This window comes from Schistocerca nitens, chromosome 10, assembly GCF_023898315.1.
Source record: "Schistocerca nitens isolate TAMUIC-IGC-003100 chromosome 10, iqSchNite1.1, whole genome shotgun sequence".
Lineage (NCBI taxonomy): Eukaryota > Metazoa > Arthropoda > Insecta > Orthoptera > Acrididae > Schistocerca > Schistocerca nitens.
The window spans coordinates 1,530,522-1,554,551 of record NC_064623.1 but is presented as its reverse complement, the minus strand read 5'-3'; the positions used below and the strand labels follow the sequence as shown (position 1 = coordinate 1,554,551).

Genomic DNA, 24,030 nt, shown 5'->3' with positions numbered 1-24,030 from the left:
CATTGAATTCAATGTGAACTTATTATTTAATCAACTCTGGTGATCTTACTGATTCCAATGAAACAGTTAGTTTCACTACAACCTGACTTAATTAAAAGTTAAGGATAACTGAAGTTCCGACTATAGTAAGTAACATGTGAAAACTCTGAGGTAACAGACCGAATACGAAGTGCTGTTACAGGGCATCCAAAAGTAGTCATTTCACTCCTTTTAAAAATGTACTTTAATTTGCTTGTAACTAATTAACTTCCAAAAGATCTGATACATAAAGTTTGGAATCTCATAATTATGGCTGCCTATATTGCCTTAATGCTTCCAAGATTCTGAACTTAAACAAAATAGTTTTTTTTTTTAATCAGATGACATCTCTCACTAAATTAATTAAGGCACTAATTTATTATCATAATACATTATTTTCAAGACAGCAAGACTAACAGCCGCACTCATAAGTACGATAATTCTGACTACTGAAGCATAATGATGTTCCATATAATTTTATAATTTACTAACCTAAAACATTTTTCATAAACCAGGTAACAGTGATGTCTCATAGCCCATACAAAATATCGACATCTAACCGTACCGATTTTAATTAGTTTAAGGAATCACAACATATTCTTACAACTGTCTTTAAATACCCACCCCTGCCCCATAATTGTCAATCTGCCACCAGCAATTGTACACGCAATAACTGTGTCGGTTAAAGAGAAAGTCTGCGAGCAGCAAATGACTGTGTAACAAATGTGCAGGCTACAGTGGAAGACCCGGGTTACTAGCGAATAACACCGACATACGCAAAAACTTTGTGCCTCGAGAGTGTACACTTAACGACTACATAAATAAAGAGTACACAACCTTCACATGGTAAAATTTCGTGTGCAATAGGAAACACACAAGTCGTCTCGCTAATTTACGGCCGGATTATTTCTCTTCCGAACATATTGACGAAGGCAGAGGTGAGCACCTATTTCCTGTGTAACTGTGATCTGTAAAAATGGAAACAATCCACAATGTCATAGAGGTAATAAACTGGGAGAAGCCACTTTAAAATTCATCTGTTTGTGGTCAGTATCATTTGACACTACCCTTTATAAAATCAGTTTCCAGCACATTATTTCAGAACATCGAGATACGAGACAGATACACGAAATTGATTGCACCGTCAACAGTTAAAGAGGAAAGTCACACACCGTGCGGGTCTCCGACAGAGAAATATCGCGGGAAGGCTCACCTTGTTCTCGGGGCACATTCCCGAAGTGTGTGCCTTGAGACGGCTCAGCGTGGCGCCCAGGTGGATGTCGGGGCAATTGAGCAGCACCGACAGGAGGGCGTGTGTCGCACAGCTGTTGGGCACCATCTGCGGGCAGAAGAGGGACGTCTGTTTACCACGACTGGCGAGCTGAGCTGGAGCACATTCTAGAGGTCACTACCACAACTGCACGAAATATCCGAATAAAAACTGCCGCGCACCACGTCGTCATCAGATCGCAAATAGTACGAAGTAACAGAAATAATTCTGCAATGGAACATTTAAACCTGTAAAGCTTTAACGAAACCGGCTCGGGTGCGAGGAAGAAATACGTCGCGGCACTCTTATATATCGACAGAGTGGAAATACTGCTATCTGGCAAATGCACAAGCAGCATTTACGAGTAAACGTAAAAAGCTAAATTAACTTTCTGTTCATTTTCTGCCAATGAACTGTCACTTAAAATATAAGATAAAAACAGCCCTTTACTGTTATTTGCGAGGCAGGTCACAGTCTTGAGAATAAAGGCAGAGCGCAAAGGAGAGATGACATATAAAACACGTTCCAAATTTTAATCGTTAAACTATATCAAATGTCAGGTGGAATAATTTTAAGAGTATTTGTTCTACACTCAAATGTAGGGTACCTGCTGAAGAAAAACGAAATAATAACAATAGTAATAGAAACTGTGCACTATTAGGTCTGGGTGTCAATGTACTGATATAGAATTAAAATCGAGACATATTCTATTACAGAGAAACGGAGCAGTATTACTATTTTGAATTACTCTTTGACAGAATACCTACATCTACGCCTACATATATACTGTGCAAACCATTGAGAAGTGCACGGCAGAGGATACGTCCTGTCATACCAGTTATAAGGGTTACTTCCCATTCCATTCACATATGCAGTGTTGGAAGACTGGTTGTTTAAATGCCTCTGTGTGTGCTGTAATTAATCTATTCTCATCCTCACGATCCCCGTGTGAGCGATACATAAGAGGTTGTCGCATAATCGTAGACACACATTTTGGTACCGAATCTCAGCCCCCCACCCCCAAACACCCACAAACATACATATCCATAGAAGCAAGCACACCTCACACACACACAAATGGCTTTCCAGACTGAGCCACCAGAAATGGAAGTCATCTGTGCTTCTTTTATGAATGTGTGGGTGTTTCCTTTTCTGAAGAAGGCTTTCATGAAAAGCTAAATGTGTTAACAGTCTCTTTGTCATGCCCGTTTGCAATTCGATGTGTCATCTTTACAGTGAGTAGATATTCCAAACTGGACCTTCCACTGTTTCAGCAAGTCTGTTGAGTTTCTTCAGCAAGTCTGTTACATTCTCCCACAGATCAAACAAGCTGCAACAATTCGTGCTGCCCTTCTCTGGATACATCCGAAATCCCCCATTAGTCCTATTGGGTCCTATACGCTCAAGTAATATTAAAGGAATGGGTCGCACAAGTGATTTGTAAGAAATCTCCTTTGTAGACTGACTGCTCTTCCCCAGTATTCTACAAATAAACCTAAGTCTACCATCCCCTTTACCAACAAATGAGCATATGTGATCATTAAATTTCATACCCCTACAAAGTTTTACACCCAAGTATCTGTACGAGTTGGCCGATTCCGACGACGACACATTGATATTACAGTTGTAAGATACTAGGTTTTTTCATTTTGTGAAGTTCACCATTTTATGTTTTTGTACACTTAAAGCAAGTTGTCAATCTTCAAATTTCATTGTAATCTTATCAAGATCTGTCTGAATATTTATGGAGCTTCTTTTAGACAGTACTTCACTATAGATAACTGCCTCATCTGCAAAAAGTCTGAGGCTACTATTAATATTGTTCACACACCAAGGGCCTCGTTAAAAATAAACAATAGATATTTTGCAATAATTCTCATCTACGAACAGTTGCACCACATTCTGACAGAGGCACAGAGGACACCTACAAAGTGTGAGACATCTCTCAGCACGATAATGTCAGATTTTATTACACAGGTAGGACAAAAAGTAAATAGCATTTCTCCAGTAGAAAATGTTGAATACAACAGCAGGAACGAAATATGGAGGCTAGACCACAAACCGGTAGCATTTGTCGAGGCAAACGACAGGCAGACACACTACCGGTCACTAAAACTGAAACAGTGTGACAGCAGTGTGGAACAGATGTGAAGTCAGTCGGAAGGGCAGTATGTGCTCACATATGCATACAATTTGAATCTCAGTGCAACAGCACTAACTAGGTAAGAAGAATGTTACCTACATTCTGTACATTAGAAAAATTATACAGCAGATTTCTATTCCGCCTTCAAAATCATGCGAGAGCGCCCACACTACAGCGAGTGATTAAACCCAGCTGCACGGGTAAAATGTAAAACTGAGTCAGCCTTAGAGGCATCGTCACCGAGAATTAAAGGAAGTGCAGCTGGTAAATTAAAGGACTGCCGCAAGGCGGCTAAAAGAGGGCAGTCCATCAGAAGATGAACAACTGTCAGCCCTGCATCACAGCGACACTTGGGTGGGTTCTCATGACGAAGGAGACAGCTGTGGGTCAACCGAGTATGTCCAATTTGGAGACGGCAGAGAACAACTGAGTCCCTACGCGTGGCCCTCAAGGACGAGTTCCATAGGGTCGTGGACGACTTGACCATGCGGAGCTTATTTGGCACGTTCAAGACAGACCATTCAGAGCTCCAGACATCGCGGACCTTGCGATGTAGGGCTGACCGGAGGTCTCTTTCCACGAGACCAAGCTCCAGGGGTGGCGAAGTGGTGGCCCGCTTGGCCAACCGATCGACACATTCGTTTCCTGGAATGCCGATGTGGCCCGGGATCCACACAAACTTTGGTGAACAACCACACTCGGCGACAGCAAAATCAGTACCTCGAATACCGCGCACCAAAGGGTCCAGAGAAAAACACTGGTCCAGTACTTGCAATCCACTCAGGAAGTCACTGCATACGACAAATGATTCCCCCCGACAGGAGGAAAGGTGAGCGAGTGCACGATAAAGAGCAACCAGCTCCGCAGTGAAAACACTGCTCCCACAAGGCAGGGAATGCTGCTCGACGTAGTCACCGTGAATGAAAGTGAACCCAGTACGTCCGTCGACCACAGAACCGTCGGTGTAGACTACATCTGCATGGTGAAACGAGGCAAGAAGAGCCAGGAATTGTTGACGAAGATTGGCAGGTGGAACAGAGGACTCGGAGTCGCAGGACAAATCCGAGCAAAGCCGCAAGCGAGGGAGGGACCGAGGAGGGGTAGAAAAAAGAGGGCCGGAAGGACGGAGGAAGGGGAAAGGACTCTAGTGACGAGAGAAGGGAATGAAAGCGGACTGCGATCGGGAGGCCCGACCTACGCCGCCGTCTTGGGGAGGGGAGTGCAGAAGATGGAAACGGTGTAGCTAAGGCGGCAAAGGATGTCGAGGCGCCGCCAGCACCGTCGTTTAAGCTCGCGAATACGAGGTGTCCAAGTGAGCTGAGCATCAAACGGCATGCCGAGGAAGCAATGCGTCTCCTCAATACGAAGGAGTTCATTGGCAAGGTAGAGCTCCGGATGGAGGTGGACTGTTTGACGATGACAATAATGCATCACTCGGGTCTTAGAGGCTGCAGAAGCTTCTGAATCGTGTAACACCAGTTGTCGAACCTCTTCTAATCGACAGCATTCAGGATTTGAGCCAGGAAGAAATGTTGTACACAGTCTTAATCTGACACAGCGCATAGAAGATTATTTCAATGTGGTGATACTACTGGAGTGATGTCTGGTGCTCTGTCTGACGTGTGACATTATATGAGAACAAATAGTTTAAAGGAACACTTACCATCTTCGAGCTTACACAAATTAATGCCACCTGCTGCAGAACCAAATTTCCAGGTCAGCAAGAATATGTGGAGAATATGGAAGAACGGTCTTCCGCGAAGCAGTGTTCTAGTACCAACAATGTTGAAAATACGTACCAATGACCAACCACTCCCACCTCACAGAAAGAGTCCTGTATGTGGTCAACTTTGTACCGGCAACTCAGAGTAAAAACTTCCAGAACTGTGGAACAAAACATCACTAATGCTCTGAAAATGCTTTCAGACCCGTATGGTAAAAGGATCCGGACAAGATGTCCGACCTCAGGCAGTGACATCCACCCTAGCATTCTGCTGTTGAATGGGCTATTTCTGTGTGGCAGAAATCTTCTAAAAAAAATAGGGGGGGGGGGGTGCATCAAAACTGCCCTGAATGAAAGCTGCAGTCTAATCACAGGCGGTTCAAAACCAGAAGTTGTATTCTCTTGGAGGCATAGTGCCACCCAATATCGAGTGTGAAGTGGCTGCCGGTAGGGATCCCACACTGATAGAGCAATACTCAAGTATAGGTCGAACGAGTGTTTTGTAAGCCATCTCCTTTTTTGATGGACTACATTTTCTAAGGACTCTCCAAATGAATCTCAACCTGGCACCCGCCTTACCAACAATTAATTTTATACGATCATTCCACTTCAAATCGTTCCGTACACATACTCCCAGATATTTTACAGAAGTAACTGCTACCAGTGTTTGTTCCGCTATCATATAATCATACAATAAAGGATTCTTCTTTCTATGTATTTGCAATACATTACATTTGTCTATGTTAAGGGTGAGTTGCCACTCCCTGCACCAAGCGCCTATCTGCTGCAGATCTTCCTGCATTTCGCTGCAATTTTCTAATGCTGCAACTTCTCTGTATACTACAGCATCATCCGCGAAAAGCCGCATGGAGCTTCCGACACTATCTACTAGGTCATTTATATATATTGTGAAAAGCAATGGTCCTATAACACTCCCCTGTGGCACTTCCCTGTGGGACTTTAACGTCTGTAGACGTCTCTCCATTGAGAACAACATGCTGTGTTCCGTTTGCTAAAAACTCTTCAATCCAGCCACACAGCTGGTCTGATATTCCGTAGGCTCTTACTTTGTTTATCAGGCGACAGTGCGGAACTGTATCGAATGCCTTCCGGAAGTCAAGGAAAATGGCATCTACCTGGGAGCCTGTATCTAATATTTTCTGGGTTTCATGAACAATCAAAGCGAGTTGGGTCTCACACGATCGCTGTTTCCAGAATCAATGTTGATTCCTACAGAGCAGATTCTGGGTTTCCAGAAATGACATGATACACGAGCAAAAAACATGTTCTAAAATTCTACAACAGATCGATGTGAGAGATATAGGCCTATAGTTTTGCACATCTGCTCGATGACCCTTCTTGAAAACTGGGACTACCTGTGCTCTTTTCCAATCATTTAGAACCTTCCGTTCCTCTAGAGACTTGCGGTACACAGCTGTTAGAAGGGGGGCAAGTTCTTTCGCGTACTCTGAGTAGAATTGAACTGGTATCCCGTCAAGTCCAGTGGACTTTCCTCTGTTGAGTGATTTCAGTTGCTTTTCTATTCCTTGGACACTTTTTTCGATGTCCGCCATTTTTTCATTCGTGCGAGGATTTAGAGAAGGAACTGCAGTGTGGTCTTCCTCTGTGAAACAGCTTTGGAAAAAGGTGTTTAGTATTTCAGCTTTACCCGTGTCATCCTCTGTTTCAATGCCATCATCATCCCAGAGTGTCTGGATATGCTGTTTCGATCCACTTACTGATTTAACATAAGACCAGAACTTCCTAGGATTTTCTGTCAAGTCGGTACATAGAATATTACTTTCAAATTCACTAAACACTTCACGCATAGCCCTGCTTACGCTAACTTTGACATCGCCATGTGAATGTAGGGAGGAATAGACTTCTAGTCACCTCATGAAGTGACACCTTTGTCCAGGTTCATGCATGAGGTTGGAAATGGTTCTGGCTACAAACAATGGTATCAATGTACTGGTCACAACTCGTATAAATATTTTACAGTATCATGTAAAAATCTGATTATATCCATTTGTGTTCTGGGTAACACTTAAATCCTCCTGTCTTAATTACTTTGTTCATAAATTGCAAGTTGCTTAATTTGTCCATTTCATATTATCTATCATCACTATTTATTTTGTTTGGAGCTTCTGTCATGAATAAAGAAGATAACTTTAATATGCCACAGTTGCAAAATATCAACACAATTTATCGACAGAAAAACGGAGCAATAGTAAAAGTCAACCTGGTTGAAGATTAGTTTGGTGTCAAGAAGAATAAATGAATTTGAGACAATACTGATCCTATAGTAGCTTAGAAGATAGACTGAAGAAAGGCAAACCTAAGTTTATAACATTTGGAGATTTAGTGGAAACTTTTAAAAATGTTGACTGGAATACACACTAAAATTCTGACAACGGTGACAATAAATACACGGATCGAAAGGTACAACACCAGACCGCAATTACAATAGCCAAAGGACACAAAGGAGAAGCAGCAGCTGAGAATGGAGTGTGACAAGGTTGTTGCCTACCCAAGTTACATCCAATCTTTATACTAAGCATCAGTAAATGAAACCATAAAGACATTTGGAAATGGGATTAAAATTTAGAAAGAAGAAATAAAACCTGGTTGGTTCTCTGGTTTTTTGGAGCTAAAGCGACCAAACTGTGAGGTCATCAATCCCTTCATCCCATACATATAGAACCAGTAATAATACTCAGAGGAAGGATACAAAAGACAAATCCTGGAAAGGACGATTGCAGCCGAGATACAATGAGGCAGAGAGAAAAGCAACTAGAAGTAGGAGAGAGGAGAGAGAGGGAGTAAGGTGGGTGAGATGTTCCGCACAGAATGCAGTTGGAGGTCCCCAGGGCAGGGTACGAGGTAGGAGATGCACCCCCCTACATCGGGCCAGCACTACCCTGCCCTCCGTTACTCCACTATAGAATTTTAGGAAGGACAAAACGTTAAAAAAGGCTAATATCGAAGAATACAGAGAATAAAAAGATGGGAAACGTAGGAGCCACACCAGACTACTGAACTAGGACCACCGTGGGTCCCCCGGGCCAGAGCGTCGAGGGATCCCCTCCGACCTCTCGCGCTGTCAATGAGGCCACATGTGCCAACTCACACAGATGAGTAGAAACCACATTCACGGATGAACTGTAAGACGGGGTCAGCTGCTCTGGTGCTCACAGGTAGCACGTCAGGAAGTTTAAGGTATCACTGCAAAGCAACCAAAGTTGGGCGGTCTAGTAGGATGTGGGCCACTGTCAGGCAGGCATATCGCCAGTAAGGTGGGTCCTGGGCACCACCTTGGCAGTAACGTGGATCCTCACGTCGGAGAATGCGGCTGTGGGTCAGCCAACTGCGGCCAATGCGTAGCTGACGAGGGACAGTAGATTCCCTGTGAGAAGTGCGAAGGAAAGACTGCCGTGTAGTTGTGGTATCCCTTACTGCCTTCAGTTTGTTCGGGGAATAGGGGCGAACCGTTCCGAGATCCAGACCTCCGACAACTGACGGTTCGGGGTCAAGTGGAGGTCCAGTTCTGAGACCCCATTTTACAAGTGGTATCCCGGTAGCCAACTTTGCCGACCGTTCGGCACGATCGTTCCCCGAGATACCGACACGTCCAGGGATACGATCGAGGAAGACCGGCCGTCCACCTCGATGGAGGCCAGAAAGGAGATCCCGGATAGTCACAACTGACGGGTGACGAGGATAGTACTGGTCTACAGCCTGAAGACTGCTCAGGGAGTTGCTGCAGGTCGAAATCACCTCACTAGCACGAGAACGAGCACGGATAAAGGCCGTTCGATAGCCACTGATTCTGCAGTGAAGACAATGCATCCAGTAGTTCACTGCACCACGCACGTGTGTAGGCCAAACCGATTCGCCCACAGACCGTCGAGCCATCAGAGTATACCAGTTCCCGACACGGTAATACGTCGAGGACAGCCGGCAATAGGCAACAAAAACCCGTGGGCTCAACTGAATCTTTAGATCTGATGAATAAATCGAGATTGATCTGAGATCGGGGTGCACACCGTGGGGGAGTATTCAGTTGCTTCCTGACAAGAGGTGACGGTGCGGGGAAGTTGAAGTTCGGACCAGAGACATTGGAGTCAAACTTCGTTGTGACTCCCAGTTCTGGGTCTTTGTTGTGATAAGTGGATGTCCCTATTAGCAAAACAAACACAGTAGATTAGATGGTTAGGGGAGCTGTGAATGTGTGGAGCATAACTGCATAGTAGTTGTCAGCACACAATCTGTAGTGGAGGAACCTGAGCCTTGTGAGTAGGCTGTCCACAGGGCTCTTTTGAAAGGCTCCTGTTGCAACTCGGACCCAAGAGTGGTGTATCAGATCCAGTGATTGCAATGGTGAGGGTGATGCCAAACCACTTGCCAGAGTCCCACAATGAAGGCAGGGCAGGATCAGGGCTCTGTAAAATTGAAGAAGTGTAGTGCGGTGTGCACCCCAGCTGGTGTTACTGAGGCACAGAAGTGTATTAAGTGAGCACATTTGCTTAAGTCGGCAACATTTGCTTAAGTCGGCAACGTTTGCTAAGTCGGCAACGTTTGCTAAGTCGGCAACGTTTGCTAAGTCGGCAACGTTTGCTAAGTCGGCAACGTTTGCTAAGTCGGCAACGTTTGCTAAGTCGGCAACGTTTGCTAAGTCGGCAACGTTTGCTAAGTCGGCAACGTTTGCTAAGTCGGCAACGTTTGCTAAGTCGGCAACGTTTGCTAAGTCGGCAACATTTGCTAAGTCGGCAACATTTGCTAAGTCGGCAACATTTGCTAAGTCGGCAACATTTGCTAAGTCGGCAACATTTGCTAAGTCGGCAACATTTGCTAAGACGGCAACATTTGCTAAGTCGGCAACATTTGATAAGTTGGCAAAGGTGGGGAAGCCACGTCAACTAGACACCGAAGACCACTCGCAAACACGATAAGGGCCCACCACATTAATTACTAGTAATTGGTTGTCAAGGTAAAGGACTGGTTGTGGACAAATAGTAAAAGGTCAACAATAAGAGGTCAACAGTGCATGCCACTTGGCAGCTGAAAACTGAAAGCCACAGATGGGGGCCCACGACTGCATCTTTCAAACGGTGTAGTGTTCAGCAAAACTCACACTAGAGAAGCAACATTAAAAACAAAAATTGTTGGCATACCAAGAGCAGGATACCGAAGACCCAACAGATGATGTTAAGATTGCTGATAACCACTAAAAAGAAAGGGAAGCTCAAAACGGAGCCCTGCACGACCCCATTCTCTTGCATACGGGAGGGGGGGGGGGGGGAGGGGGGGGGGGGGGAGCGTGGTGAATGTACTCTGGAAAGCACAGACTTAACTTGATCAAGAAAGTACCATGCGACAAGAACTTCTGGACCAAAATCAGAAGTCGACACCCGGAGACCGAAGGTCAAAGAAGTAAGCAATAAGGTACTAACATCTAGTCAAAAGCTGTCCAGATACCGGACTCCAACCAAATCAAATTATCAGCAGAGAAACAGTCTTGGCAAAAACTGTCCTGGGAGGGGGCCAGAACACCCCAAGAATCAAGGAGCCAACAGAGCCGATGGCTCACCAAACGCTTGAGCAACTTACAGAGAACTTCGGTGAAACTAATTGGGCAACAGCTATCCACCTCTAGGGGATGCTTACCCGGTTTCCGCACCAGAACGATGATGTTATCTCGCCACTGAGATGGGAATTCACCCTTGCCCCAGATACGGTTTTGAAGATGGTAAGGAGGTGAGATTGACAATCCATCGATAAGTGTTTGAGCATTTGGTTGTTGATGCGGTGTGGCCCTGGGGCTGCATCAGATCAAAGGGCTATGAATAATTCCCACTCACTGAATGGAGCATTACAGAGCTCCAAGTGCTGTGTGGTGAGACATAAGTGGATTTGCTCCATCCGCTGTTTGAGCACAGGTACGAAAGGTCGATAATTCTCAGGTGCAGAGGCTCGAGCACAATGCATGTACTGTTCCCAGCATTATTGCTTCCATTCTTTTATTAAGTGGCAGACCAGAGCACAAAGCTGTTTAAAGGCAATGAGGTGCTCCATCGGCAGATGCCACTTACAGCTTTGGGAGGAAGGAATATTGGGTTCAATGTCCTGTTGACATAAAGGTCATTACAGGCGGAGCACAAGCTCTGTTTGTGTCAAGGATGGGGAAGAAAGGCTGGATAGTTGCGGGTTTGAACTGTCATCTTCCTGAATGCAAGTTCAGTGTGCTAACCACTGTGCTACTTTACTCAGTATGGCATTGAAGAGCCCGCCTGTGATCTCTAAGGCCTTGGTGGTTACTGAGGTCCACCAAGGTATTATCTACTGAGGAAGGGGGGGGGGGGGGGGAATCCCGAACAACAGGGAACCACTAAGTCGGCTGCTGTTGCACTCTGAACAGCCGCATCAATACCTCCACGTAGCAGGCAGTTAAGAATGACAGTGGTGATGAAAGGATCCCAATCGGCAATGTTAAGAGCCCACCTAGGGCTAGGAGAGCGACACTGAGGGAGGGACAGGAAGATCGGGAAGTAGTCACTACCACACAGGTCATCGTGGACTTTCTTGTGGATGGATGGAAGAAGACTCGAGCTGCAAATAGAAAGAGTAATGGCCGATAAAGTTCGATGTGCCACACTAAAGTGTAGGGGGCACCAGTATTCAAGAGACAGAGGTAGAGATCTGCCAGTAAGTTTTAAATGTTTTTACCATGGCCAGCGATTGAGGTTCCACCCATATAGGATAATAGGCATTGAAGTCACCCAAGATTAGCAGACATGGGAGAGATGAGAAATCAATGCAGATAATATGTTCATGATGTAACTCAACCAGGAGATGGAAAAAACCACTACAGTTCCACCGGAGAATCATGCTGTCGGTACACTGTGAGGGTGTGAAGCAACCAAGGAGGTACATTATGTGCTGCTACCAGGACATATGTGCAAGCTCCACCCAACAACCCAGCATATTTGGTGCAAGGAAGATTCACTTGCAATAGTTGTCCACAATCAGTATATTATAGGCTGGTACTGCAACATAAACATAAAGACATGCCTGAATTTCACACATCTGATGTGCCACATGGGGGGAAACACACTGTTTCACGTCACAGTGGTATACAATCACCTTGACTTTTTTTAGCCAAAAAATTGCCCTCAGAGGCCAAGATGAAGGCCTGACAGCAACCCTACTGTCCTTTGGCCCCCTACAGACATGACAAAGTGCACACCCCGACACTCCAAGCTGGCACAAAGCTCACTGTCAGACTGCAAGAGGAGGTCATGATAGAAAATCATGACGGGCCTCTCCACAACAGGATGTCTACCACGCTGGGTTTTCAGCGTACTTCTCTATTGGAAAGAAAGGGTGCTAAGGTGAGACACAAAGGTGGAACGTATACCGCACTGAGTGAGCTTCCCTGCATGATCTACATTTCCGAAAAATTAGGAAAAGTGGTGGAAGGTTGAAGTAAGCAATGGGGCCATGCATTTATCAAAGAAAAGGTGTAGAGAGTGCCATAAGTGCAATGGAAAACTAGAGTCCTCAATCATGTACCAGGTCCAAGTGCAGTCTGTACCAGTACGACCATCAAATGAAAAGCTCAATCTTTTTTCCATTTAATAGTAAGGACCATGATGAGTAGATTAGTAGGTGCAGAGGAATTTAAGCAGTAATTCTTCATGCACTCCCAATGATACTGGACTGGGAAAAGAAACCCTAGTATGTGTAATGATGCTAAGTAACTTATTTCCTGCACTTCACAGTGGTTTTCAGATTATGCACAAAGCTGAAGATGTACAGATATAACTGTAGACTTTTTGGGGAGTAAGGCAAATTTGCATTATAGTTAAACATACCATTCATCATCTTTCTTAATGCCTAACCAGTGAACATACCATATCATCAGATATTGGCTAAAGAAAAACTTATGCCTACAAACTGTGTCAAATTTAAGTATGTTATTTGAAGAAGTTCATGAGACCGACCAAAGAAAGGGGGAAACCTGTGATAAAAGCTAAAATATTACAAATAATCCACAAAAACAAAAAATATGTCGTCTTCAATTGGTGATGTGATGGAAGAAAACTAAATACTACAATAGGCCTAACGGTTGCAGGCAGCCAAAAGCACAAGTTGTGTGTGATTGCTCATAATGAATCATACTAACATACCTGTTGTGCAAAGAATATGTTGTTGACAACTTCTTCATCCTTGACAAAGCTGTCTATCTCATCAACAATTTTTCTCCGTGAACGACGTTCTTCAATCCATCGAAACAAAAATATAAAACCATATACAGGGCCTTCGAGCGACTTCTGCAAATCATAAATCTCCTCAACTTGTACTCCTTTTACTCCAAAGTCTTCCAAAAGTAGTGTAAACAATCCTGTGAAGATAAAACAATAAAAGAAATTTTTAACAATACACTAATTACGACAATTATGACTGTGTTTGCCAAACTAAACCATAAGTCTGAATGGGTCTGGGGGAAAATTGGCATTACCAACAAAATAGAATGTTATGGACGTAAATACACTTATTCATAAAGCTAGAAAACTTTACGTTTGATGACAGGAACGATTAACACAACATCTAGGTCCTGTCATTCACCTGATTACATATTCAGAAGCTAAACAAACCGACAGAAACACACAGAACGCTTGTAATAGTAAACATTTGACAACGTAAACACAACCTTACCGGGGTCACTTTCCAGTTCCAGCCACCCTTCAGTCAATCTGTTTATATCTACTGGCATCCTTGTCAAGTTAACACACGTCGTTTTACATTACTTCCATTTTATTTTAATTCTCTTACAATAATAAACTGGGTTAAAATACATATTTTTCATCCTTTAACCGTCTCCTACGCGTTCTACGTATCAGCAAAGATTAGCCAACAATGCCCAACATGCAACTGCGTCATATTGCGCATATATTTTAAAAAATTGTATTATGGCTTTGTTGTACAGTTTTGTTTTACGAATTTGTGCTACATTTAAAACGAATTGTTATTATTAATTATCGTCTGGCTTCCCTGAAACTTTTTTGAGGGACTTAACGGTTAATTGCCACTACGATTATCTTTGCAGAGTTGTATCTCTGAGTCCAGATAATTCTAATGGGAAATATGTGTAACGTATGTATTAAATTGAGAATTTGACTTTCGTGGCTTGTTGCTTAATGTGAGGGAACGATGGACGTTGGGAATCAACCGATTATCGAAGAATGGGTATGTACGTAAATATTGCTTGAAAAATTTCCGTTTAGAACAGCCATAATTGAAACAGATTTCCCTTTTGTTTATGAACCGAACATGCTGTAAAGTTGCGCAAAGTTTGTTTATACAACATAAACATTAGTGACAAGAACACAAAACAGAATGAAAATGTGTAATGTTTAAATTTAAGCTGTAATAGAGTTGCTGTTTATGCAGTCCAGCCGTCTGTTCCGTATTGTAATAGAATGTGACATTGGAACACGCCTCCCCCTCCCTTTCTTACATCAACATCTGTACTCAGCAAACCATCGTGAGGGGAGTGGCAGAGGATACGTCCCATTATACCAGTTATTAGAGTTTCTCCTTGTTCCATTTACGTATGGCGCGCGAGAAGAATGATCGATTGAATACCACTGTAGGGGGCTGTAGTATATTCCTAGAGTTATCAGTTAAAACCGGTTCTAGAAACTTTAAGAGATTTTCTCAGAATAGTTTACATCTGTCTTCAAGAGAGTGCCAGTTTACTCCCTTAAATATCTCTGTGATAGTCACCCACAGATTAAACAAACAGTGACCATCTGTGCTGCCGTTCTCCGCATATGTTCAGTATCTTCTGTTAGCCCTCTGTGATACACGTCCCAAACACTTCAGCAATATTCTAGAACTGGTTTCACAAGTGATTTGTAAGCAATCTCTTTTGTAGACTGATTGCACTCTCCCCGTTTTCTACCAATATACCAAAGTATACCAACTGCTTTACCCGCAACTGAACCTTTATTATTTCATTTCATATCCCAACCTAGTGTTACACCCAGGTATTTGTAAGAGTTAACTGATTCCAACAGTGACTCATTGTCATTATAGTCGTAGGATACTAATTTTTTTTTCATTTTGTGACGTGCAAAGTTGTAAATTTCTGAATATTTAGAACAAGATGCTGGTCTCTGCAAAGTGTCAAAAACTTATCAAGATCTGATTGCAACTTTATGCAGCTTCTCAAAGATAATACTTCATTCTAGATAATTGTGTCATCTACTAAAATCCTGATTTCACTATTAATATTGACTGCAAGGTCATTAACATACATGAAGAGCAAGCTTCCCTACACATTTCCCTGCAGCACACCCAAAGTTACTTCTACATTAGACGATGACTCTCCATCTGAGATAACATCCTTTTTCCTCTCCACCAAAGAATCCTCAATTGTTACAAATTTCACTTGATACCTCATATGATCGTACTTTTGACAGTATGAGTAAGTATGATACTTACTGTGAGTCAAATGCTTTTCGGAAATCGAGAAATACTGCGTCTATTTGGTTGCCTTGATTCAGATCTTTCACTATGTTATGTGAGGAAAGTGAGAGCTCGATTTCACATGATCGATGTTTTTAAAATGCATGCTGGTTATCTTTGAGGAGGTCATTCTGTTAGACACCTCATTGTGTTTGAGCTCAGAATATGTACTAAGATCCTACAACGAATCAGTGTCAAGTATATTGGACTGTAATTTTGTGTATCATTTCTACTATCCTTTCTACTATGCCTTTTTTCAAGAACTGGGCACAGTTGTTTGTTCAAGGGATCTACGGTAGATTGTAGTTGGAAGAGGGGTTAACTCAGCTGCAAATTCAGTACAGGAGCTGACAGGGATCGTATCGGGGCCTGGAGTTTTGTTCAGTTTTAATAATATCAGCTGTTTCACAACACCACTGACATAAATACTTATTTCATTCATCTTTTCAGTGGTACAAGGATTAAATTGTGGCAATTTTCCTGTGTTTTCCTTTGTAAAGAAACATTTGAAAACGAAATTAAGGGATGTTAGAACAGAAAAAAAAACATGTTTTCACATTTTTTATGTCATTATAAAATTTGCAATTTTGCAAATAAAATGATGTGTCACTTATATCTCACGTGGGAAGTATTTTATTTTATTTTGTGAATATAATCTACACTGGTTGAAAATAATAAAATTTTTATGTGCGTTACTTCAAGATTTAATAAAATCGGTAATTTTTTACATAGAAGGCTGGGAATTGCTGTGTTATAAGATCATCTCTGGAAGAGTATGGGCACCAGGTCGAGGAAGTTGAAACAAAGTTTGAGAGAAAAGAAACTTTCTGGTGGTAAAACCATAAGAGGCAGGCTGACAGACAAAATGATTGATGAACTGCAGCGGTATTATGGGATGGCCATCAGAAATAATACTGAGTATTCATTGAAAATGAAGCAGGCAGTATGGGCTACCTTCTTCTACAGACTGTCTACTGATGAAAAACCAATGCACCACCTTTGCCCTCTTGGATTCGATTCATGGTGCAATTACCGCAATGTCCAGTAGGGAAAGGAAGCCAGTGTGCACTCCGTGAGCATTCCGGGGGGAGTCATTCCGGGTGTGGAAAGGGTGCTTCCAGATCCCATGAAGAGTACAGGATGCAGCCAACTGCAGGTGGTGGCTCATGTCGGTACCAATGACGTGTGTCGCTTTGGATCGGAGCAGATTCTGTCTGGTTTCGGGCGGCTAACGGAAATGGTAAAGACTGTCGAAATAAGGCCCCGGGAGTAGACAACATTCCATTAGAACTACTCACGGCCTTGGGAGAGCCAGTCCTGACAAAACTCTACCATCTGATGAGCAAGATGTATGAGACAGGCGAAATACCCTCAGACTTCAAGAAGTATATAATAATTCCAATCCCAAAGAAAGCAGGTGTTAACAGATGTGAAAATTACCGAACTATCAGTTTAATAAGTCACAGCTGCAAAATACTAACGTGAATTCTTTACAGACGAATGGAAAAACTGATAGAAGCCGACCTCGGGGAAGATCAGATTGGATTCCGTAGAAATGTTAGAACACGTGAGGCAATACTGACCCTACGACTTATCTTAGAAGCTAGATTAAGGAAAGGCAAACCTACATTTCTAGCATTTGTAGACTTAGAGAAAGCTTTTGACAATGTTGACTGGAATACTCTTTCAAATTCTGAAGGTGGAAGGGGTAAAGTACCGGGAGCAAAAGGCTATTTACAATTTGTACAGAAACCAGATGGCAGTTATAATAGTCGAGGGGCACGAAAGGGAAGCATTGGTTGGGAAGGGAGTGAGACAGGGTTGTAGCCTATCCCCGATGTTATTCAATCTGTATATTGGGCAAGCAGTGAAGGAAACAAAAGAAAAGTTCGGAGTAGGTATTAAAATCCATGGAGAAGAAATAAAAACTTTGAGGTTCGCCGATGACATTGTAATTCTGTCAGAGACAGCAAAGGACTTGGAAGAGCAGTTGAATGGAATGGACAGTGTCATGAAAGGAGGATATAAGATGAACATCAACAAAAGCAAAACGATGATAATGGAATGTAGTCAAATTAAGTCGGGTGATTCTGAGGATATTAGATTAGGAAATAAGACACTTAAAGTAGTAAAGGAGTTTTGCTATTTGTGGAGCAAAATAACTGATGATGGTCGAAGTAGAGAGGATATAAAATGTAGACTGGCAATGGCAAGGAAAGCGTTTCTGAAGAAGAGAAATTTGTTAACATCGAGGATTGATTTAAGTGTCAGGAAGTGGTTTCTGAAAGTATTTGTACAGAGTGTAGCCATGTATGGAAGTGAAACATGGACAGTAAATAGTTTGGACAAGAAGAGAATAGAAGCTTTCGAAATGTGGTGCTACAGAAGAATGCTGAAGATTAGATGGGTAGATCACATAACTAATGAGGAGGTATTGAATAGGATTGGGGAGAAGAGAAGTTTGTGGCACAACTTGACTAGAAGAAGGGATCGGTTGGTAGGACATGTTCTGAGGCATCAAGGGATCACCAATTTAGTATTGGAGGGCAGCGTGGAGGGTAAAAATTGTAGAGGGAGACCAAGAGATGAATACACTAAACAGATTCAGAAGGATGTAGGTTGTAGTAGGTACTGGGAGATGAAGAAGCTTGCACAGTATAGAGTAGCATGGAGTGCTGCATGAAACCAGTCTCAGGACTGAAGACCACAACAACTACAACAACATGTACTAAGGGGGGTTTTCTGCAGTGTCTTGTTTTGTCTTTGATCCCTATGCGGAACTGGCATCGGTAGTGGAATACTTTCTTCATTGCATGCTGAAGTAGCAGAGTCCTCATTTCGCTTGTCAATACTCCGACCGCTGTTTCGGAGGGGTCGTCTACTCCGGATGCGTGCCATTTCTGACCCTTCGCATGTATTTACTATTGTTGTTTGCACACACATTCGGCCACAACAATCATCTGCAATGCCTCTCCACACGTATTTGAAACAATCTCGGAAACATTTGCAATATCGGTAGAAACAACATATAAACAAAATAATCAGTATTACAACTCCTAGGTAAGACCAGAACGAATAGTGATATCATGAGATTTCAGAGAAACTGTGAGAGAAACTGTGCTGTTCTTGGAATGCTATCTCTTCCTCTATTTCGGCTAATTTAGACAAGCAACCTTGAGGTTGTTCAAATGTTGTACTACATGCTCTAATGGCATGTCTAACTTGGGCTCCGATATGTTTCTTTGTTCTTTGTTAATTATACAACAATCAATCTGCATGTTTAGAGCGGGCACTATATCGTCACTAGTCACGTTAGTTCTTATGATTTGTTCAGACTGTATGAACACTTGTGTTTCGTATCCCTTGCACCTGCCATAAAAGGTCAGTTTTCTGTACCTTTTACTAGTACATCTGTGGGCTTGTTATCGTTACACAAAACTGTCAACCCTTCCTCTTTTGGGCCAAGGAACAACCATTGATCCTGACTCAAGGGAGTCCATATATTATCATTCAATTTCACAAACTTTTTAATGCAATTGCTAGGAATTTCCATTATGGGTTGCAACATTCTAGCTTCACACGATTCGTGATCGTGCATAGACATTTAAACAAACTTTTGTTTACAAATTTTTCGAACATGTTCTATTTCTTTACACAATAGTTGTTCACTACTCGGTTTGACATAGTGCTACTTAGCTTCGTCAGTTAACAAATAATCTTTCTCAGGCTGCGTGTACATGAGTAAATTCTGATTTCCATCAACTTCTGATGGTAAAGGTAACACTTTGTATAAATTGAACAACTCATTTTCCACTAATGGAACATTTAGTACATAACGTAGTACATTGCCTGACAAGGAAGCATCAACATCTGTTATGCGTAGCAGCTGGTACTCATTCTGTTCTGTGAGTGCAATTGGGAACTTCTTTTATCGTTGATGTCACACTGAATTAATTGTGAGTATTTAACTGTTTGAACTGGATTAATTATATGAGGTTCCGTATTCCTTTTTGTGCGTTTACAATTGCAGCAATTAACGACTCGTATTCCCGTTCTAATTCCATAAATATTGATACCAACTGTATCAGTTGTTCATTGGCAGTAGTAAGACCAGCTAAGTGTTGTACTTTTTGATCTGTGCTATTATCATATTTATTCATGTATCTATGAAGTTTCCCCATGTTCTTGACATTAATTTCTTCATTACGTGCAAGGCTAGATAATGTGTGACTGAAACCTGTCAAAGTGGTTTTGACTACGGTAACTTGCTCTTTTGTCAGCTTAAGTAACTGCCTCTGTTTGCTTTCAATTAAATTAGATTAGATTTACTTTCATTCCAATTGATCCATAGTGAGGAGGTTCTCCAGGATGTAGAACACGTCAGAAAAACAATAATACATGTCAAATATTTACAACTAAAACAAATAAGCTAATGTACCATTCCACAGGTCCTAAGTGGAATGATCGTCATTTTTTATGAACACTATATGAAAGAACCATTTTACAAATACCAATGCACTGAATTTAAAATAAAAAAGTTTATTTATTTATTTATAAGGTAATAAACATGTACTACAACTACTATAATACTTATTTACAATGAACGCATTACTGTACTGAAATTGTGCAGAAGTTAGATTGTACTTACACGCACACGCGCACACACACACACACACACACACACACACACACACACACACACACACACACAGTTGGTTTTACTGAGAAATTCATCAATGGAGTAGAAGGAGTTGGCCACCAGTAAATCCTTTAGGCTTCTCTTAAACCGTTTTGTACAAGACTAAGTGACTTTAAATCCTAATGAAGATTATTATTATTTCTAGTATTGATTCCATGAATTGAGCTGTTGGTTTGAAAAAGTGATATATTTTTAATTACAAATTTCATTAAGGAATAAATATATTGAGTAGTAGTAGTTAGTATCCCTAGCTCCCTAAACAGGCTTCTGCAGGATGTTCTCGAGTTCACGCCACATATAACTCTTACTGCACGTTTTTGTGCCCGGAAAACTTTAACTTGGCTTGATGAATCACCCCAAAAAATAATCTCATATGACATTATGGAATGAAAGTAAGCATAGTATGCCAGTTTTTTCATTTTTATATCCCCTATATCTGACACAATTCGCATTGCAAATAGAGATTTGTTAAGACGCTTCAGCAGTTCTGTTGTGTGCTCCTCCCAGTTGAATTTATTATCAAGCTGTAATCCCAAGAATTTAACACTGTCCACTTCTTCTATCTTCTTGTCATCGTATGTTAGACATATACTCATGGGACACCCCTTACATGTTCTGAACTGCATGTAGTGTGTTTTTTCAACATTTAGCGACAAAGAATTGGCTAGGAACCAGTGATTAATGTCCGCAAATATTTTATTAGCTGATCTTTCTAAGACTACACTTGATTTGCTATTTATTGCAATGTTTGTATCATCGGCAAACAAAACAAACTTGGCATCTGGTAATGTTACTGATGAAACGTCATTGATATACACAAGAAAAAGTAAGGGCCCCAAAATGGAACCTTGTGGAACCCCACATGTAATTAGTTCCCAGTTGGATGATGCCTGATAGCTTGATACATGTTTCTTTCCTAATAACACCCTATGTTTCCTGCCAGGGATATAAGATTTGAACCATTTTGCAGCATTTCCTGTTACACTATAATATTCTAATTTATTTAAAAGGATATTGTGATTTACACAGTCAAATGCTTTTGACAGATCGCAAAATATACCAGTTGTCTGCAATTTTTTGTTTAATGAATTAAGCACATTTTCACTCTAAGTGTAGATAGCCTTCTCAATATCAGAACCCTTTAGAAATCCAAACTGTGACTCTGACAGTATGTTATTTGAGATAAGATGGTTATAAAGCCAACTGTACATTACTTTTCTAAATTTTTTGAGAATGCTGGCAACAATCAATCTTTGATTTGAAAAACGAGGCATCCTGTTCGTATAAGGTTCCAAACAGAATTTTACTGATTTCTCCCACAAAATTCAAGATACCTCTTTTTCTGCAGTTCGTATCTTTCGAACGTGCCATTCTAAAGTCTGTTCCACTGCTGTGCATTCCCGATCACCAATTCCTAGACTGGTAAATTTCTGTTTACAATAACTTACAGATAAATGTGGAAATCTCTCGTTTCCTCAGCTTTAGGTTGGAGTTGTCGTAAATGAATATAACTTACGATTTTCCATGTCACACTGTAGATCGGTACCTTGCCATTGTTGTCATAATACAAGCATGGGGACGAAGGAAACTTTTCCACATTAAAATCTTGATAGTGTCTGAGAGTGTACACGGCGGCGATACAGCTCACCAGGTACAACACTCTCATCAGTTTCCTCATCTGTAATTTCAAGACAATCCAGTCTTAGTAGAATTCCTTTAATCTGTTGGCATGTACTGTTAAAAATTTGTTTCTTCTTAAACGGATAGCTACATTCGGTCCTTTTGTCCTTACTACAGTGAAGGGACCATGCCACTGGGTGTCTAGCTTACGACTTCTACCTCTTCTGGCACTTTCATCGTACAACAGAACCTGATCACCTGTTATGAAGTCCTTAGGGTTCTTCGTTCTACCATAGTAGTCCTTATTTTTCTGTTTACACTGTTTGTTATGATCCCTTGAACACTGGTGCATTTGCCTCATTTTCTCTTTTAATTTGAGAACATAATCATCGTGGTTATGCGTAACACCTGTGGGATCTCTTTGCAATGTTCTAGGTATGTTGCATTCTCTACCGAAAAACAACTCATTGCACTATGGTTGCACTATGAGGTGTAGTATTGAACACGAAGACAGCAAATTGAAGCCAGTCATCCCAGTCTGTCTGCTGTCTGTTGATATAGTGTCTTAGGAATTCTGTTATGGTGCGGTGCGACCTCTCCAATGAGCCTTTCAACTGCAGATGGTAACAAGAAGTTTGTACTCTGTCTATCCTTGACATTTTGCACACTCTTTTTAGTGTGACACTCAAGAAGTTGTTGCCATTATCACTGAGTATTACCAAAGGCATTCCAAACTTCAAAATTATTTTTTCCACTAGTACGCGAGCCACAGTGTCTGCGTCCTGTTTTTCTGTGGGTTCGGCCACAATGAACTTCGTTAGCGCATCTTGAAATGTCAGTATATACCTGTTGTTTTTCTTGGTTACTGTTAATGGGCCGACAATGACAACATCACACCGATCAAATATGCCTTGCTGCATTGGTGTTATAACCAAAGGCATTTTTGTCTTATTCTGTGTTTTGTTTTTCTGACAACTGGGGCATTTTGTAATATAGTCCTCAATGTCCTTCTTCACACCGAGCCACGTTCGGTATTTTCGTATACAATCGTAGGTTATCATGATCCCTTGATGACCACCTATGGGTGCGTCATGGAATTCTCGCAAAATTTTTGCCTTCTCTGCATCAGTTATTTCCTGTTGTTCGTCTCCCTGACCTACCGGTGTTTCCTCACTTTTGTTTATACCTTCCGCCGTAATTGGCTCCACTGGTGCACGGTATCTTTGTGAATCCGGGACCTGCTCTGTGGCTGCCTCTTAAATACTGGGGCCGCCACACATTTCAGTGGGTATCGTGGTAGGTACTCAGCCATTGATATATCAATTTGCAGCCCAGTACTTCTCCCATCTATCCACTGGAGAGCACATGATGACCTGTGTGGTAGTGACCACTTCTCCATCTTCCTGTCACTGCCCCAGCATCAGGCACACGGACGCCTGCCCAGATGGGCTTTCAACAAGGTGGACTGGGGAACTTTCACCTCTGCAGTCACCGCTGAATCTCCCCCACACGGTAACATCGATGTAATGGTTGAGCAGGTGACTAGCACAATTGTTTCTGCGGCAGAAAATGCGATTCCTCGCTCTTTAGGATGCCTGAGGCATAAGGCAGTCCCTTGGTGGACACTGGAAGTCGCTGAAGCAATTAAGGAGCATTGGCGAGCTCTACAGCGCCACAAGTGGCACCCTTCCCGGGAGCACCTCATAGCTTTAAAAACGGCTCCATGCCAGCTTTAAAAACGGCTCCATGCCTGTGTTCGCTACCTTATCTAACAATGGAGGAAGGAGTGTTGGGAGAGATACGTGTCCACTATCGGGTGCCACATGTCACCTTCCCAAGTCTGGGCAAAGATAAAACGTCTTTTCGGGTACCAGGCACCAACAGCTGTCCCTGGTGTTACCATAAATGGCGAGTTATGTACAGACACAAACGCGATTCCTGAGCACTTTGCTCGAGCCTCTGCATTGGAGAATTACCCCCCAGCCTTTCGCACACTCAAACAGCAGTGCAGCTGGAAGGGAACG

At 42.2% G+C, this 24,030-nt stretch overlaps 2 protein-coding genes across 4 annotated transcripts in view; one reads left to right on the top strand and one right to left on the bottom strand.

The window, feature by feature from the left end:
• LOC126210143 (ubiquitin carboxyl-terminal hydrolase calypso) overlaps window positions 1–14,056 on the bottom strand; it is a 154,922-nt gene extending 140,866 nt beyond the window's left edge. For both annotated transcript variants that reach the window (XM_049939293.1, XM_049939294.1), the window contains exons 1-3: window positions 13,873–14,056; window positions 13,344–13,558; window positions 1,232–1,357 (exon numbers count right to left, since the gene is read on the bottom strand). In XM_049939293.1, coding sequence (XP_049795250.1) covers window positions 1,232–1,357; window positions 13,344–13,558; window positions 13,873–13,930 — 399 coding nt within the window. In that variant the 5' untranslated portion in view covers window positions 13,931–14,056. The remainder of the gene's footprint in view (window positions 1–1,231; window positions 1,358–13,343; window positions 13,559–13,872) is intronic.
• A 197-nt stretch (window positions 14,057–14,253) lies between these two features.
• The window catches only part of LOC126210486 (serine/threonine/tyrosine-interacting protein-like), a 77,428-nt gene continuing 67,651 nt past the window's right edge, over window positions 14,254–24,030 (top strand). The window contains exon 1 of one of the 2 annotated variants that reach the window (XM_049939718.1): window positions 14,254–14,403. In XM_049939718.1, the coding sequence (XP_049795675.1) occupies window positions 14,368–14,403 (36 nt within the window). In that variant the 5' untranslated portion in view covers window positions 14,254–14,367. Of the gene's footprint in view, window positions 14,408–24,030 lie in introns of both variants that reach the window. The other variant, XM_049939719.1, reaches the window with a different exon arrangement.